The sequence below is a fragment of the Sminthopsis crassicaudata genome, chromosome 3 (assembly GCF_048593235.1).
Source record: "Sminthopsis crassicaudata isolate SCR6 chromosome 3, ASM4859323v1, whole genome shotgun sequence".
Classification (NCBI taxonomy): domain Eukaryota; kingdom Metazoa; phylum Chordata; class Mammalia; order Dasyuromorphia; family Dasyuridae; genus Sminthopsis; species Sminthopsis crassicaudata.
In genome coordinates this window covers 594,620,208-594,634,685 of record NC_133619.1, presented here as the reverse complement: position 1 = coordinate 594,634,685, position 14,478 = coordinate 594,620,208, and the positions used below count along the sequence as shown (strand labels likewise).

Here is a 14,478-nt window from a genome sequence, read left to right as displayed (position 1 = left end):
TTGAGTGTTGGGACAGTCTCTCACTTGTGACTAGCAGCGCTGGATTAAGCCTAGGAAGAGAAAGCTCCTCTACAAAACAGATAGAACCGGGAGCCTCCAAGAGCTGCGGCGACCTTCCTCACCTGGCCAACGGGCATCTCTATCCTTAGGAGGAATAAGGGCCTTGAATCTCACAGTTCTTGAGGATCTTGGGGATATACCTGGAGCCCTGGAACTAAGCCAGAGAATCTGGCCAGAGCATCTGCTTAGCATTAAGACCAGATCTGCAAAATGTTCAATGAGGTATTCCACTTCTAAAGGCCTTATTTCCTTACCTATAAAGTGGGGAAAAAAAGACTAATTTCCCCCCATGCTTTGCAGAATAAAGTACATACATCTAAGTTTATACTAACTTCTGGCTCTGAGGTAAGTCTGCTAATACCTTTAAAGTATTAAAACCTTTAAGAATTAAAAAAAAAAAAAAAAAAAAAAAAAAGAAAAGAAAAGAAAAGAAAAAGAAAAAAGAACAGCCTAAAATGCTTCTTATTCAAAGTGCCAAAGGCTCCTTGGTAAAACTTGCCTTAAAGCCCTGCTGTGGCCTCCGAAGCAGAGGGGAACAATTTGGTATCTTCCCAATGCCTAAAGAGAACATCATGAGGCTGCTCCTGACCAAGTTGCCTGGTGGTTTTTGCCATCTGGACTCCCTCCAGGAATTCCACAGCTTCTCTAGCTGAGGTACACTTGACAATAAGAGTAAGACAATAAGGTCAAGCAACTAGCAGGTGCTTAACAAAGCTTGCTGACTGAATGATTCCACTTGACCTCTGAGGCACTGAGGTTACCAGCCTGTGAAGTAGATGTAGCCGATGTATGACCCTTTAATAAATGAGATTATTTGCTGGTGCCTACATCTGTCATCTCCATGGACACCAGGGGTTAGGGCTCTCTAAGAACCCTTAACTTACAACTCAAAAAGCACCAACAGTTCTTACAACTATTTTAGCCAGTGGAGATTCAGAAGACAGAAGCAGTGACCCCTACAATCTTGGGTTAGGGGTGATAGAGGGAGACATCTAGTATGTAAGCAGATAAAGTCTAATTTGTGAGTGAGAAGAGTATGTGGCACAGTGAAAAGCGTTGAAATGTAGGCTCTGCTCACTACCCATGTTAAGTTTGAACAAGACAAAAGGCTTCTGGTTTACTGACCTGCAGAAAGGGAAGAATGGCGCGATGACCTCCAAGAGCCTTTCCCAAGCCAGAATGTTTAATCTTACCATCACTCACATCACAACTAGAAGGATCAGCAAAGAATTTCTGTAGGAAATTAACCTGGAAAGAAGCAGGTGACTGAGTCTAAGAAGCAGATCTAAAGAAGGCACCCCAGGATTATAGCCTTTTGCAAAAGCACAAAACCAGAGAATGGGGAGTCTAACAACTACACTGGCAAAGGTAACAAGTCAGACTCCAAGCTGAGGAGTGGCCACTGAAGATTCTTGGGTAGAGAAGGGCTTGACCTTTAGGAATATTCTCTGCCATTGGACATCACCCATCCTAATCTGTGAGCTATCTTTCTTCCCTGAGACATGGAGCACTTAAGGGATCTTTCCACAGAAGCTTCTATATCCATCCATCCAACCATCCTAAGAGACCATTTCTAATCGACTTTTCTTATATTATTCTCAGTTAAACTAAAATTTTTCTTATCATCGCTCTAACTTAAGAGACCATCTCCTCACTTATTTTTACTTCCAATTTTAAGTACATTCACCAGAACAAAGGGGAAATCAAATAACCCTCTCCCCCAAGAGAGATCTAAGTGGACCTACCACATTAGGGTGTCCAAGCAGTCAAATATTCTACTCCAGGAAATTCCAAAACAGTTTTCAAAAACCTGAAAATGGAGAAAACATAGATTAGTCCTTTTGACAGGGAGCCCGAGAGACTCAAAAACAAGAGAAAGAGATCCTGCATGCAGTTTACACATTACAGGAGAGAAACATGCAATTTAAGACTGAATTTTAAATAACATTTGACTGTGAATATAAATACTGGGATCTATAGGGGAAATTGGGAGGGGGTGTGGAGGGGTGTCATCCTTTTACATTTTAAAATAACTAAACAGAAATCTTTGCTTTGGGGGCAGTAGCATAGTTGGTCTAATCTATAATCATTGTCATTTTTACACTATGTCATTTAATATGTCAGACTTTGTGCCCAGATGATGTTACAGTTCATTTGCAATGGGCAGGATTATTAAGAGTTATGGCTAATTTATACGGCAGCATAGGGTTTTTTACAGCTACTTTTAAACAGGTTTTGCAAATTTTTTAACATTGAAATTAACAGCTAAAGAATTGTTTATGCAAGTTGTCGTCACAGGTTATGTAAAAAGAGAAATATGTGCTATTAAAATCAGACATTTAGGTTACCTTTGTTTTTTTGCGATGCATGTTAGCTTTACACATCCTGATTCTCTTGCGATAATTTTCCTTTAAAAAGGGGGGTATAGAGTGATCTCTTTTCATCAAAACAAGACATAATGCCCTGAAAGCTGACTCCAAACCATGGTTGAAAATTCAGTTATTTACACTTTATCACAATCTATAAATACAAATTTTTTTTGTTGGTGTGTTTTTAAAAGAAAAAAAAATACCCCATCATGCACTGCTGCAAGCAGGTTGCCACTTAATACCAGAACGGGTTTTTCACCCCCGAGCAGTTTGGGTGGCTCCCCGGGGTGGTAGAGAGGGGCACGTATTAAAAACCTTGAAGGTTGTGAGGAAAGAATACAACTGACCATCTGGACACCAGTCAGTTCTAACAGGCAAAATACTCTTTAGAAGGGCTTTAGAGACAGCTTGTAATTCTAGGTCAAAGATAAAGACATTAACTCAGTTCCCCAGGGGCTTGGGAGGAAGCCCCTTAGATTTAATACCAGGCCTGGTTCTGTACTACACCTCTACAGGCAGCTTCAGAATAGACATCTTCCAGTTTAGAGAATCAAATGTTATTTAGAGCTGAGGGGAGTTTAGAATTCAGAGGTGGAAACTGAGGCCCCCAAATGGAGAGTGACTTGCCCACAGTCACATAGGTAGTGAGTGGTAGAACTGGGACTCCCACCCAGGTCTGACTCCAAATCCAGAGTGCTTTCCCACTGTCACATACAGTCTCCTCAGTTCTCAACTAAATATTTCAAACTTGCATTCAGAGATCCCTGGGCCTCTGTTGAAAACTAGCCTCATATACTTGGTTTTAAGCCCTGGGACCTGTCCAAAGAAATAACTCGAAGTTTCCTTCTAAATCATTTGATTGTTCCTCCCCAAAAATCAGTTCTCTCTAGCAAGACTGAGTCAAACTGCTGTTGGTAATTTCCAGGGGGTGAAAAAGCTTTGGTTATCTTTTAAACTAAAACTTAACATCTCGAGATAAACTTTTTTGGTTAAAAAAAAAAAACAAAAAACAAAAAACAAAAACCCAAAAACAAAACAAAACAAAACAAAACAAAAACAAAAAAACAGCCCACCCAACCATTTTAAGAATGCTTTCAAATTTTAACAAGACCATTAACTTTAGAGTTAATTTAAGTTTATTTGAGAGAAAACTATTTTATTGTCCACAAAAAAATGACAATTCATCACATTTACTTTGATTAAAAAAGGACTAAACTTTATTGACAAACTGCTGTAGACATTTTGACATAAGTCTTAGCTACCTATTTAGGCAGACTTACACATGTAGCATTTAATCTTCAAGAACAAAATGGGAGGACAGTACAAATCCAATTAGGACTTTAGCCTATGTACAGAGTGGATTTTTTTCCTTTTTTTTTTTTTTTTTTTTTTTTTTCAGCTGCAGTGTCCCCTTTTTATGTAACGCTAGTGTTGAGACATACTTGAATGAATGCATCATTTGGGTTGGCTCAGTGTTGTCATATCGTTTAAACAATGTACTTTTTCAGCCCCCAGCATCCCAAGGAGTATTGGTGGTTTTGCAGAAAGCAAACCTCAACCATATGCAATATTTTGCTTTCTGATTTCAAATACTGGATTTATTAGATGCAGTGATTTTTAATTCCTTAGCTAAAAAAAAAAGCCTTGCATCTAGTAAAATTCAGTCTTTCAGTCTCCCTCCCCACCCACCCCATTTCAAAACCTACTCCCTAAGTATCTCTCAACACTATGTTTGGGGCTAGATTTCAAAACCCACATATGAAAAAGTCAATTTTACAAACCTAATTTTTTTTGTTGGTTTTTTTTTAAATCAATTAACTTTTAAAAAAAATACACCGGCTATTTAATTCATGAGGATCTTTCATATTAAAAATTTAAACTTAAGATTCAACCGCCATAAGCTTTTAAGGAAATGTATTTGACATCTGAGCTTACTTTTAAACGGTGGCACCTACTACCGTTAATATTATGATTTTAAGTCTTAAAAACAGCCCTGAATTTTGAAATGTAGCCTAGTTTGGGAATCTGCAACTACAACTTTACGGGTTGCCTCAAACCAAACCTAAGAGAATGTTAACAAAGCTTAACTTCAGAACCCTTAAGCAAGCAATGTCACTTTGGAAACTAACAGTTTTTTTTTTTTAAACTCAACTTCTGTTTTTATTATAAAAGGTACAGTTGTGTTTATATTTAAACAACAAAGAAAGAAAAGCATCTACACACTTTAAAAAAATTAATTCGATATTCCTAAATCTATTTTAACTAATTTTAAAATACTACATACAGAAGCCAGAATGCAGGGTGAGGATGGAGGAAGGGGGGAGAAGAAGGGAATCACGAAGAAAAACATTTAGACAATTACTTGTCTGTTGTGGGTAAAGCAACAGGAATCCTGGGAGATACAAGAAATCAGTAACAACTTTGCTCATAACTGATAATTTTCCCTCATGTTTGTTTTAATAACGTCCATATGGGTGCTCTCTGTATGACCCCTTCACTGGCCTAGCTGGAGGGGCCTTCAGGGAGGGCCTTGTCCCATTCCAGTCGTCTTGACCTGTGGGAAGGAAAGCAAGAACAGCTTGTAAGCCACCTGGAAGGCAGCCTGCCATACTTGAGTGGAGAGAAGCTCACTGTATTCTGGGAACTTTGCATTACTGTCAATATTTTAGTTTCTCCCACTCTTTTCCCAATGTCTCCAAAATATTTCCCTAAGGACTCAAGGCAAGTTCTCATGTTGGGATAGATTCCAGGGAGTGTGCACACCAGGGTCCCATTCTTTTATTCTCCTGGCTAGACAAACATAGGATGCTTATAGATCAGAACATAAGTGCCTCCCCTGGCACAATCCTATATTATGTAAATAGTAGAGATATAAACAAATTAGTTATTTTGGCTCTTTCTGAAATGGACATGGGTGGAAGGTAAGAGAGGAGAGGTTAAGAAGCTAAGGGCATATCCTAAAGGAGGAATAGTATTTGTATTCCAGACAAATCTGGCACTAACAAACAGCTATAATCTGGGGAAGGGCAGCCTTGCTAAGTGACTGATCACTCTCTTCCAAGTTAGAAGGCAGCCTCTCTTCCCATAAGCCAGGCTGAATAGCAGTAACGCACCTATCCTCAACAGTTCTACCTTTTGACTATATTTCTTTGTTTTTCTATTTAATTATCTTTAAATTTATTTAACATTTTATTTTCCCTCAATTACATGTAAAAACAAATAACATTTGTTTTAAATTCTCTCCCTCTCTCTTTTCCCCCTCATTGAGAAGTCAAGCAATTTGACATAGGTTATACATATGTAGTCAGGCAAAACATATTTTTGTATTAGCCTCCTATGTTTCATAAGACCAGCCAACAAAGATGCACTAATTGCTGGGACTGGAGCAGAATGGCTGTTCAGGCATATAAGTGTTTAAACTTAATGCTGTGATTGTTAGCATCTTCCCTTAGCCAAGAGCTAAGAGACGATAGTGCATCAGAAATGAAGGCCAAATTGTTTTCATAAAAGGAAACTATGACAGGTTACCATAGACACTTAAAGAGATCTCTGTTCCATGAAATTTAAATCCCTACTCATGCATTCACCCCTCAGCTAGCCAGTATTCAAATTCATCTTCATCTTACCACAAATATGGAAGAGTTCTATGTTCCCTTTGAAAAGCAGCAACCACCACCACCTCCAACCACCACCACCACCACCACCACCACCACCACCATAACACACTCTCCAAATTCTTTGGATGTGGCCTGTGAGGACCACAACAAGACTATTTTCTATGTCTAATTCTGTTTTTGTGAAAGCAGAGGAAAGGACAGTGGATAAACAGATTTATGGTACTGTCACACAGGGAGCACAATGGAGCTCCCTGGCCTTCTCCAGCCTGGCATAGCCTATTAGTCCTATCCAGAAGAAAAAACAAAACAAAACAAACAAACAAACAAACAAAAAAAAAAAAACATAACTTGACTAAATAGAAACCTCTCTGTGCTGTTTCACCAATGGAGGGAAACACTGTTAGGCTATTCCAGACACCCAACATTGCTGATGGCAGCTGTCCAGCTTCATTTAGCTTTCAAACTGATAAACATGGCTTCCCCCAAGCAAGCAGATGCTCAACTTTGCCAGTCATATCATGTTGCCAGCTTTGAGGCCTAACCCAAAAGTCAGGAAGGGAAGAAGACACAGAGTGAACCCCCCACTCCCTACCCCTTTTCAACGATTCAGGAAGAAAACTGCTGATCTCTGAGTTCTGTGCTGAGGACCTCCCTGAAATTCATGCAGGCAAATCAAAAAATACTTTCTTATATCTACTCCAGAATACTCCTTTGTAATACTTTCATAACAGAAGTTATTACATAATACTCTTGCTAAAGCACATTAATTCTGAAACTTAATTGGGCAATGAGATCAATCTGGAAAAATATCCATTCAGCCTAGACTGAGGGAAAGGGAGCACAGAGATGGGAAAGGCAATGATTCTGCTGACTTAGAGATAAAAAAGGAATATTCTTCCAGAGGGCTAGCAATTTGCTACCATAATTCAGTGGAAAGGATTTCTGGCAGCCTTCAAATACTAGAGCCTCCTAGAATATTAGCTAAAAGACATTGCAAATTGTGTTAGTCCAATGTCCTTTATTTACTGGGGCCCTGTGGCAGTAAGCAATTTGGTACAGGTTATATTTAGTAAAAGTAGGGTCTTGGGCTGGATTCCCAACTGAGTAGTTTTTCTACTTCCTTAAAAAAAAAAAAAAAGCTGTAAAGAAGTAGAAACTTTCTCCACCAATAGTACCAAGTTGACTTCTTCTGGTCCCAAATTATCTAATTAACATACTCATTCATTTGGTAGGCTACCTCTTGGCAGGCTTTCCCTGTACACTTGAACTCTTTGAATTTGGGTCTTATTTTTTCTTGATTTCCAATGATATAAAACAAACGAAAGATCTTGTTAACTTGAAGCAAAAATTATCTGTCTAGCTAGGACAGCAAGGTTTGGGAATCTGGTCCCTAAACCCATTCTGTTAGTTGCTGCCCCGTATGTGCTGTAGTTAACAGCTCCAGGAAGAGTTGAAGAGGAAGCCAGCAGCCTGCCAAGGAGCCTTTTTAGTTTACCCATCACAAACATTCTGGACTCACTGGGCTAAAGCAGAGAACTTCTGCAACAAAGTATCAACAAAGTATCGACATCTTTTTTCTAAACCTGTAGCTCTTTTTATTTTCCCATACTTCAAATTCCAAAAGCTGCCCTTCACTGATTCTCTCCTGTGATCTGGGTGGATAACCTAGTGATCATGCTTTTATCTGGCTTCCAGGTTAAGCCCCCAGACTGACTGCTGGGCTCTCAGTGTGTCTCCATGGAGGGCTCACCACCTGGACTTCAATCCCTAGGGCCCAGCCAACAATAGCCAACACAGAGCAGATGCCAGTCATCTCCCACTATATCATAAGGACATACCATAAGCTTCATAAGAATCTTGTGCCTCTCCGTGTCCATAGTCATAATACTCCGAGTCCCTGTAAGATGAAGCCAAGTAATTAGTAAGGCAGCAAGGGAATACTGGCACCTCAGATCTATTTCCCACAGGTGGATCTTCAATGTAGTGGGAGAAACAACTCTGTAGTTCTATCAAAATAACTATTTCACAACTGTTCTTTAAAAACAAAAACAAAAAACAAAAAAAAACAAAAAAAAAAATTTCCGATGACTACCTCTAATGACTTTGATAACTTATTACTCCAGAAAAAAACACAGGCAACAACAACCAGAAGATACAACAAGCACCTCCTGCTTTTGGCTTTAGCACTCAAAATGTCCTTGGTGGTCTAATTTTCTTTCCCTCTGAGTGGAGAAGCACTTGGAGAATCACTTACCCTTGGCCCTGGCTATAATAGCCTTCGTATCCTTCATAACTTTGCTCAGCATAGGTATCGTCATATCCCTATAAGAGACACAAACACCTCAAGTCAAACTGGAGTGAGCCAGGCACGGCATTTGTCTTAGGGGAGCAGACAAGCATCATCCTGGCCGGCACGGGAAAAGCCCAAGTAAGACAAACAGCAGAGAACATGACCCACTGACACCTGCTGTGAGAGCCGGGCCAACTGTCCGCCTCCCAAGGCTAGCTGTCACTGACTGGCTGGCAGGCCTGCCCGCAGGATCCTTGTGCCCATCCAGAGTTCTGCTAGCTCTCTAGCATCTACGCCAACACTTATCCGGCCCTCCCTCATCTGGGAGGGACACCGTGCTCAAGTTTCTTACATATTCTTCGTAAGTCTCTGGTGCTGGGGGTGGAGGAAGAGGTATTCTCTGGATGCCGGTGGCTCGGGCTCTTGGAGTAGGGGCTCCCCTTACTGCTGGAGGGGGGGGTACCCCACGGGCCACACTGGCCCCTCTAGTGATGGCCCCTCTCACTGGAGCACCACGGACCAGGGCTCCCCGGGGAGGCCCGACACCACGGCCCCTGTGAAGAAGAGAGGAGAGTCAGTATCCAGGGAGGTGACTAGACACGAGTGTCCAAAGCACATGACTTGGCTAGACAACAGCCCAGTTAGGACAGGCTCCATTTCATAAACTGTGGCTTTTAATGGTCCCTTTTACAAAAGCAGCCGTCCTAGTGCTCAAATTGGTATTGGCCAGTCCTGTATTTGGCCTTCTGACAGCTTTGCTGGACTCAAACCCCATGGTGGGGAACGGCTTACTACTTGAAGGAACACAGTGCAGATGTTTGCACTTGAGGAAGGACCTGTCAAAAGACCCCGCAGACCTTTAGGCCTGTCTAGCCCAAGTTCAGGTATTGTCAGAACTTCAGGGGCAGCAGAGCACCTCAGATTTTCCCCCCATGGCTCCCGCAGGACTAACGCCACCTGGAGTCAGTCCCTTCACAGGTCCCCAGCAGCACTTTACAAGAAAAGCCTCAGTATAGGAGGGGGATGTATGTCATAGAGATGGCCTCACCTCAGCTCCTGCCCAGGACATCCAATGTCTGTCTCGCCTGGGTTGGAGCCCTCCCAAGAGGAAACTCATTTCCTCAGGAGGCAGTACCTTTCAGGATTGCAGCACGCTATTACAAGTGCTTCTTCTCAGTGCCCTGCAGTCTGCCTCCCTGACCCTGGCACGCTGGTGCCACAAGTCTACTCCCTTTGACAGGTTCACAGCTCCTCTAGAGCTTCTCCGTGCCTGAGCCAACACCCCCAGCTCCTCCAACCATTCCTCATGACAATGGTTTCGAGTTCCCTCACCATCCTGGTCACCCTCCTCTGGACACACTTCAGCTTTTCAAAGTCCCTCTTAAAATGTAGCACCTAGAACCGGACACAATATTCCAGATGTGAACACAAATCCCCAGATGCCCCAGACACCCTGAGAGCAGCCTGAGGAGGGCCACAAAAAGACAAGTTTGGTGCTGGCAGGACATCCCTGGTTAGCAGCAGCAGAGCTCACTTCCCACTTCAGGCTTTTTCCCTTGGTATTTACCTCCTACACAATTACCTGGGAACAGGTGGAGGTGGAGGAGCTGCTCCCCTTCCTCTTACTGGTACCCCACGCCCACGGTTAGGTTCTGGCACACCATTCAGATAAGATAATTCAAGAAACTGTTCCTGGCAGATATCATCCATCATATCCTAAAAAGGACAATAAAAAAGATGTGACATTTCAAACTTCTGCTGGGAAATGTCAGAGGTCGTCGAGTCTGGTACCATCTGTAGAACCCAACTTCAAACAATGATATCTATCACTGACACAGACTCTCTACCAGGGTAAAAATGAATGCATGCTATTTTTCCAATAAAGTGCCACAGAGACAGACTAGCCTAAAACTTAGAACTGTTTATACCCAGACGAAGTTAAATGTTTCCAGAGGGAAAGATGCCCAAATGGCTCCCTCTTCTCCATGAGAAAAGTGGCCCTGAGCCAGAAAAGCATGAAATGCTATTTGCCAATCCAAACTCCAACCTGTCTTTTTCACACATTTCTCTTGAACATTACAACCATTCATTCTTAGTGCTTCATGCATTTTTATGCCTTCCAAATGGATACTCCTGTAGAAATGTTAAAAGAACATTCTAGTAATTGAACCTTCCCCCCCCCCCGACTCTTGGAGGGGTACAGGGACTGTCTTCACTCCCTGCCTGCCACATACAGAGGAATGAAGTCACCAATACCAGCCTGGGTGCTCAGATTCCTTCAGGCTGCCATTATAACAATAATGAAGTGAGATTCCTCTGCCAAGTCTCTCCAAAGCTCAATTATATAGTAGGTTTCTTAATTTACCTCTCCTGAGAAAGAGGCTAGAGAGAGAAAACAGCAAGGGAACATACATACATCTACTATTTATAGTTCTATCCAGTGACCACAGCTGGATATATCACTATTCCAAAATGCTTTAACAAATTCTCATACAGCAAAGAAAAGTCTTGTTGAGTAAAATATCATTTCACATTTTCTGTTACATTAAACTGGAATTTTCATATTAAAATGAATAACATTCACTTCATTTATGGAATAGACAGACTACCTGAAAATCCAAAGTCCCTTGAATTAAGGGTGTAGATGAATTATAATCAGCTCTTCTATCATAATAATACTTCAAAATTCACCCCCCCATATTTCCTAAATTTAATATTTTGTAGCTGAAAAATATAACAAATTCACCAACCCCCTATCATACTTCTTAAGAACTAAAAAGGAACTGACGAAATTCAATCCCATCTTTAAGAAGGAAAAGTGAGGCAATTGAAGATTATGGGATTTGCCCAAAACAAGCTATCTTGTTAATAGCAAAAAGGGAATTAGAACCTAAATAAAGGAATTTATTTTCCCAACAATAGTTGTAATACTGTAAGCAGAGCCCAGACATTTTAGGCTTGCTTTTTGAATAAACTCCATTTTAAAGTAAAAGGGTACATCCACAAGAAATCAGGCAGATTTTGCTGGACCTGCTATTTTCCAATGGCCTGCCAAAGAACTACAGTGGCACAGCAATGGGGACAAACTTGATTGAAATATGAGCCACTCTTCTACTACATCACACAAAAAGAGAGGGGAGGGGAATTTGAGTGTATTCTGTAAAAGCCATCCTGGTGCAGGAGGTTAACCCCACACACTGAAGCAGAGAGCCCCCTTGAAGCCCTTTCTCTCTGAGCAGGACCCTTTAGACCCATTCCCTAAGCACCATGTACCACAGCACCTTGGCCTACAAAGCTCTGTGACGTAGATGACTTACCGGAACAAGGAACTTCTTGACTTCTTCCATAGCATGAGCCATGAGGGCATAAGCCTCACAGGGGGGCCCAAAGACTTCAATGAAAACATGCAGATCCATGTTTAAGTGGGCATACTTAGGATCTCCTCCTTTGCGTAGCTCTTCCTCCTGAGAGAAAGGAAAAAGAGGTACATAAAGATACAGCATTTCTACAACCTAAAAGTCATTCATGCTCACATCTACAGATTGATGTTTCAAGGACCTACTAACAAAGCAGAACAGAATACACTATTTAAATGTTCTTCCTCATGAACTGCTTTGGCCAAAAATATCTATTAGCTAGTACCCAAACTTGGGTACTAAACTTATCCCCTAATATAGTCAAGATTGTTCTCAAAGCAAAGTCCACACATGGAGCCTATCTCACTTGATATGACCTCCAGAAGAGTGAGTTCTGTAGGCATAGCCTTTAGGAAACTAGTGTCCTCTCCCTATTATGAGATACTAGGGAAAGAAAATGAAAAAGAAATATTCAGAGAAAAAAAAAAAAACAACAATAAAATGAAGGGAGAAAAATCAGTTCCTATGAATAATTTCACATGTCTTAAGCCTCAAAATAGAACAGTTGAAGATTTATAATTGGTAAGGTACCTCTAGAGATTATACAATCTAGTTATTTTGCAAACCAGAAAACTGAGGACTGGTGGGACAGAGAAGTCAATCTTGCTCACCATCCCATAGGCAGCTAGATCTCTAGCTCCAAATTTAGTGCTCAACAGCAACAATGGCATTGTCATGTACCTTGTCACTAGTTTATGACTGTCATATTGGTGATTCAGAAATAAAAATACAAGTTACAGTCTTTGTAAGGAAAAAGAGCACCTATTTTTATTCTAGCTGAGAACTAATCACTTCCAGTTCTATCTCTGGAGATTTATAGGGTTTGGGCTATTTTTTGTTTTGGGTTTTGTTCTTTCTTTTTTTATGGGGCGGAAGAGTTAACAGAATTCTAAACTGAACGGATTTTTGGAGATAATCTAAGTAGGGTAATGTCCCCATTTGTATAGAGGAAGAAACCTTAGTGAGAACTACGAGTCTTGCCCAAGATTGCACACAGAAAAAGAGCTGATTCCAAATCAAGTCTAGTGATTCCAAATTTAATCTTTCTACTGTACATTATCCCTTCTGCAGCACTAAGTAGCTGTATTTGGTATAGATTCAATCATGGGAAGATATGCAAGTGATAGAGTTAAGTGAGCAAAATCAGAACAATTTATACAATGATTAAATACATCATTGTAAAGAAAAACAGCTTTAAATAAATTAAAAACTCAGATCAAGTCAATGACCTAACAATCACAACTCCAGAGGGACCAAAGTTACAAAATGTTTCCCAACCTCTTCAAGAGGTTGAGGCACAAAATATCAGGCCCAACATATGGATCTGTTCTGCAGAAAGATACTAACTTTTTATGTAGGCTTAGGTTTTTTGTTTGTTGGGGGGAGGGGAGAATTGAGAGGAAAGGGAGAAGGATAAGTTAGCAATAGTGATACATACAGAAATGCAAGACAGCATTTAGAACTAACACAAATGAATTTAGTACGTACTTCAACCTTCACATCCCCTTCATACATAATCCTCTTGTTCTGTTCTTTGTAAATACAAATGTTCAAACCTGCTGTTTGCCAAGTTCAAAATCACAGAACAAAATTAAAATACTTGCATTAACAAAGGAAAGAAGCAAGTCCTTAAAAGAAGAAAGTTTCCCCAAATGTCTTTCAAACACCAATCATGTGTGTTATCACAACTAGCCACCATTACCATATTCTCATTGGTTTTTAAGTACACACAAGGGAAAAAAAAATAATAAAAGCACTAACTAGTCTGCTCTGCTAGCTCCTACTTTTTTGATTTTCAAGAAAGAGGTGACATTTCTCTTATTTCACAGTCTCCCTTGTGTTTTAACCTAAGCAAGCTTTGGCGCTTCTGAGCTGTTGCTGAGAAACTCTGCCATGTCCCATGTCCAAGTCCTGTTTGGTAATGGAAAGAAGCAAAGTTAAAAAAGAATACTTCAAATGTCCCTGTGGTTTTCCAGAGCTGCCAATAAACGTGTAAATTTAGTTAACAAGAGCATGTCCCCAACTCTTGAAGGCATCACATTATGCAGTGGAGCTCAAGATATTTACTCCCAAAGACAACAGTTTCCAAGCTGTCCAAATAATTCTGTAGCATTTTTTTTCCCTTTCCTTACTTACCTTTGCTTTGTCTCTCATGGAACCTTTTCCTAAAACTGATATTTTGGCCCCAGTTTCCTCTTGCAGTCTTTTGATCGTGTTCCCCTGAGGTCCTAGGATCTTCCCCACAAAATTAAACTGATAGGGAATGAAAAGAACAACAACAATTAGATGTGATTGCTTACTGTTTGAATACAATTTTTTAACATTCTCAGAATAAGAAAGTCCCCACCAGTAATAGGGATCCAGTTAAATCCTGTCTTATTCTGATACTTTAAGGATTTTCCATTTGCTACATCATGGTTGCTCTTCCTACAGTCTTCTTCCATTCCACCCTGGTGGCCAAGCTTCTTTAAAGAGGACTCTTTCCAAGTCACTTAGTCTCTTTTGTCTCATGGCACACTTGTCAATGGGCTCCTGCCATCAGCGTCTTTCTCAGCTGGAAAGGACTTTCCCAGAGCTTTCATTGTCTTAGCATGGTTTTTGAGAACCTAAGATCACTTCCATGTCACAATGAAGCATCAGATTAGGATAATAACAGTAGTATATAATTTAAGGATATATGTTTGATGGAATTAATAGCTTAAAAAGAAACATTCAATCACAAACCC

General features: G+C 40.6%; 1 protein-coding gene across 4 annotated transcripts in view; it reads right to left on the bottom strand.

Moving 5' to 3' along the window:
* Positions 1-14,478, bottom strand: part of KHDRBS1 (KH RNA binding domain containing, signal transduction associated 1) — a 32,818-nt gene that overhangs the window by 8,310 nt on the left and 10,030 nt on the right. The window contains exons 3-12 of one of the 4 annotated variants that reach the window (XR_012488511.1): positions 13,889-14,005; positions 11,654-11,800; positions 9,919-10,052; positions 8,689-8,890; positions 8,301-8,368; positions 7,885-7,943; positions 4,792-4,983; positions 1,806-1,870; positions 1,186-1,308; positions 560-719 (exon numbers count right to left, since the gene is read on the bottom strand). Coding sequence is in view for 1 of the 4 variants with exons in the window: in XM_074305329.1 (XP_074161430.1) it covers positions 4,886-4,983; positions 7,885-7,943; positions 8,301-8,368; positions 8,689-8,890; positions 9,919-10,052; positions 11,654-11,800; positions 13,889-14,005 (825 nt within the window). In the remaining 3 variants the exon portion in view is untranslated. Of the gene's footprint in view, positions 1-559; positions 720-1,185; positions 1,309-1,805; positions 1,871-4,560; positions 4,984-7,884; positions 7,944-8,300; positions 8,369-8,688; positions 8,891-9,918; positions 10,053-11,653; positions 11,801-13,888; positions 14,006-14,478 lie in introns of those variants that run through there. The other 3 variants (XR_012488510.1, XR_012488512.1, XM_074305329.1) reach the window with 3 other exon arrangements.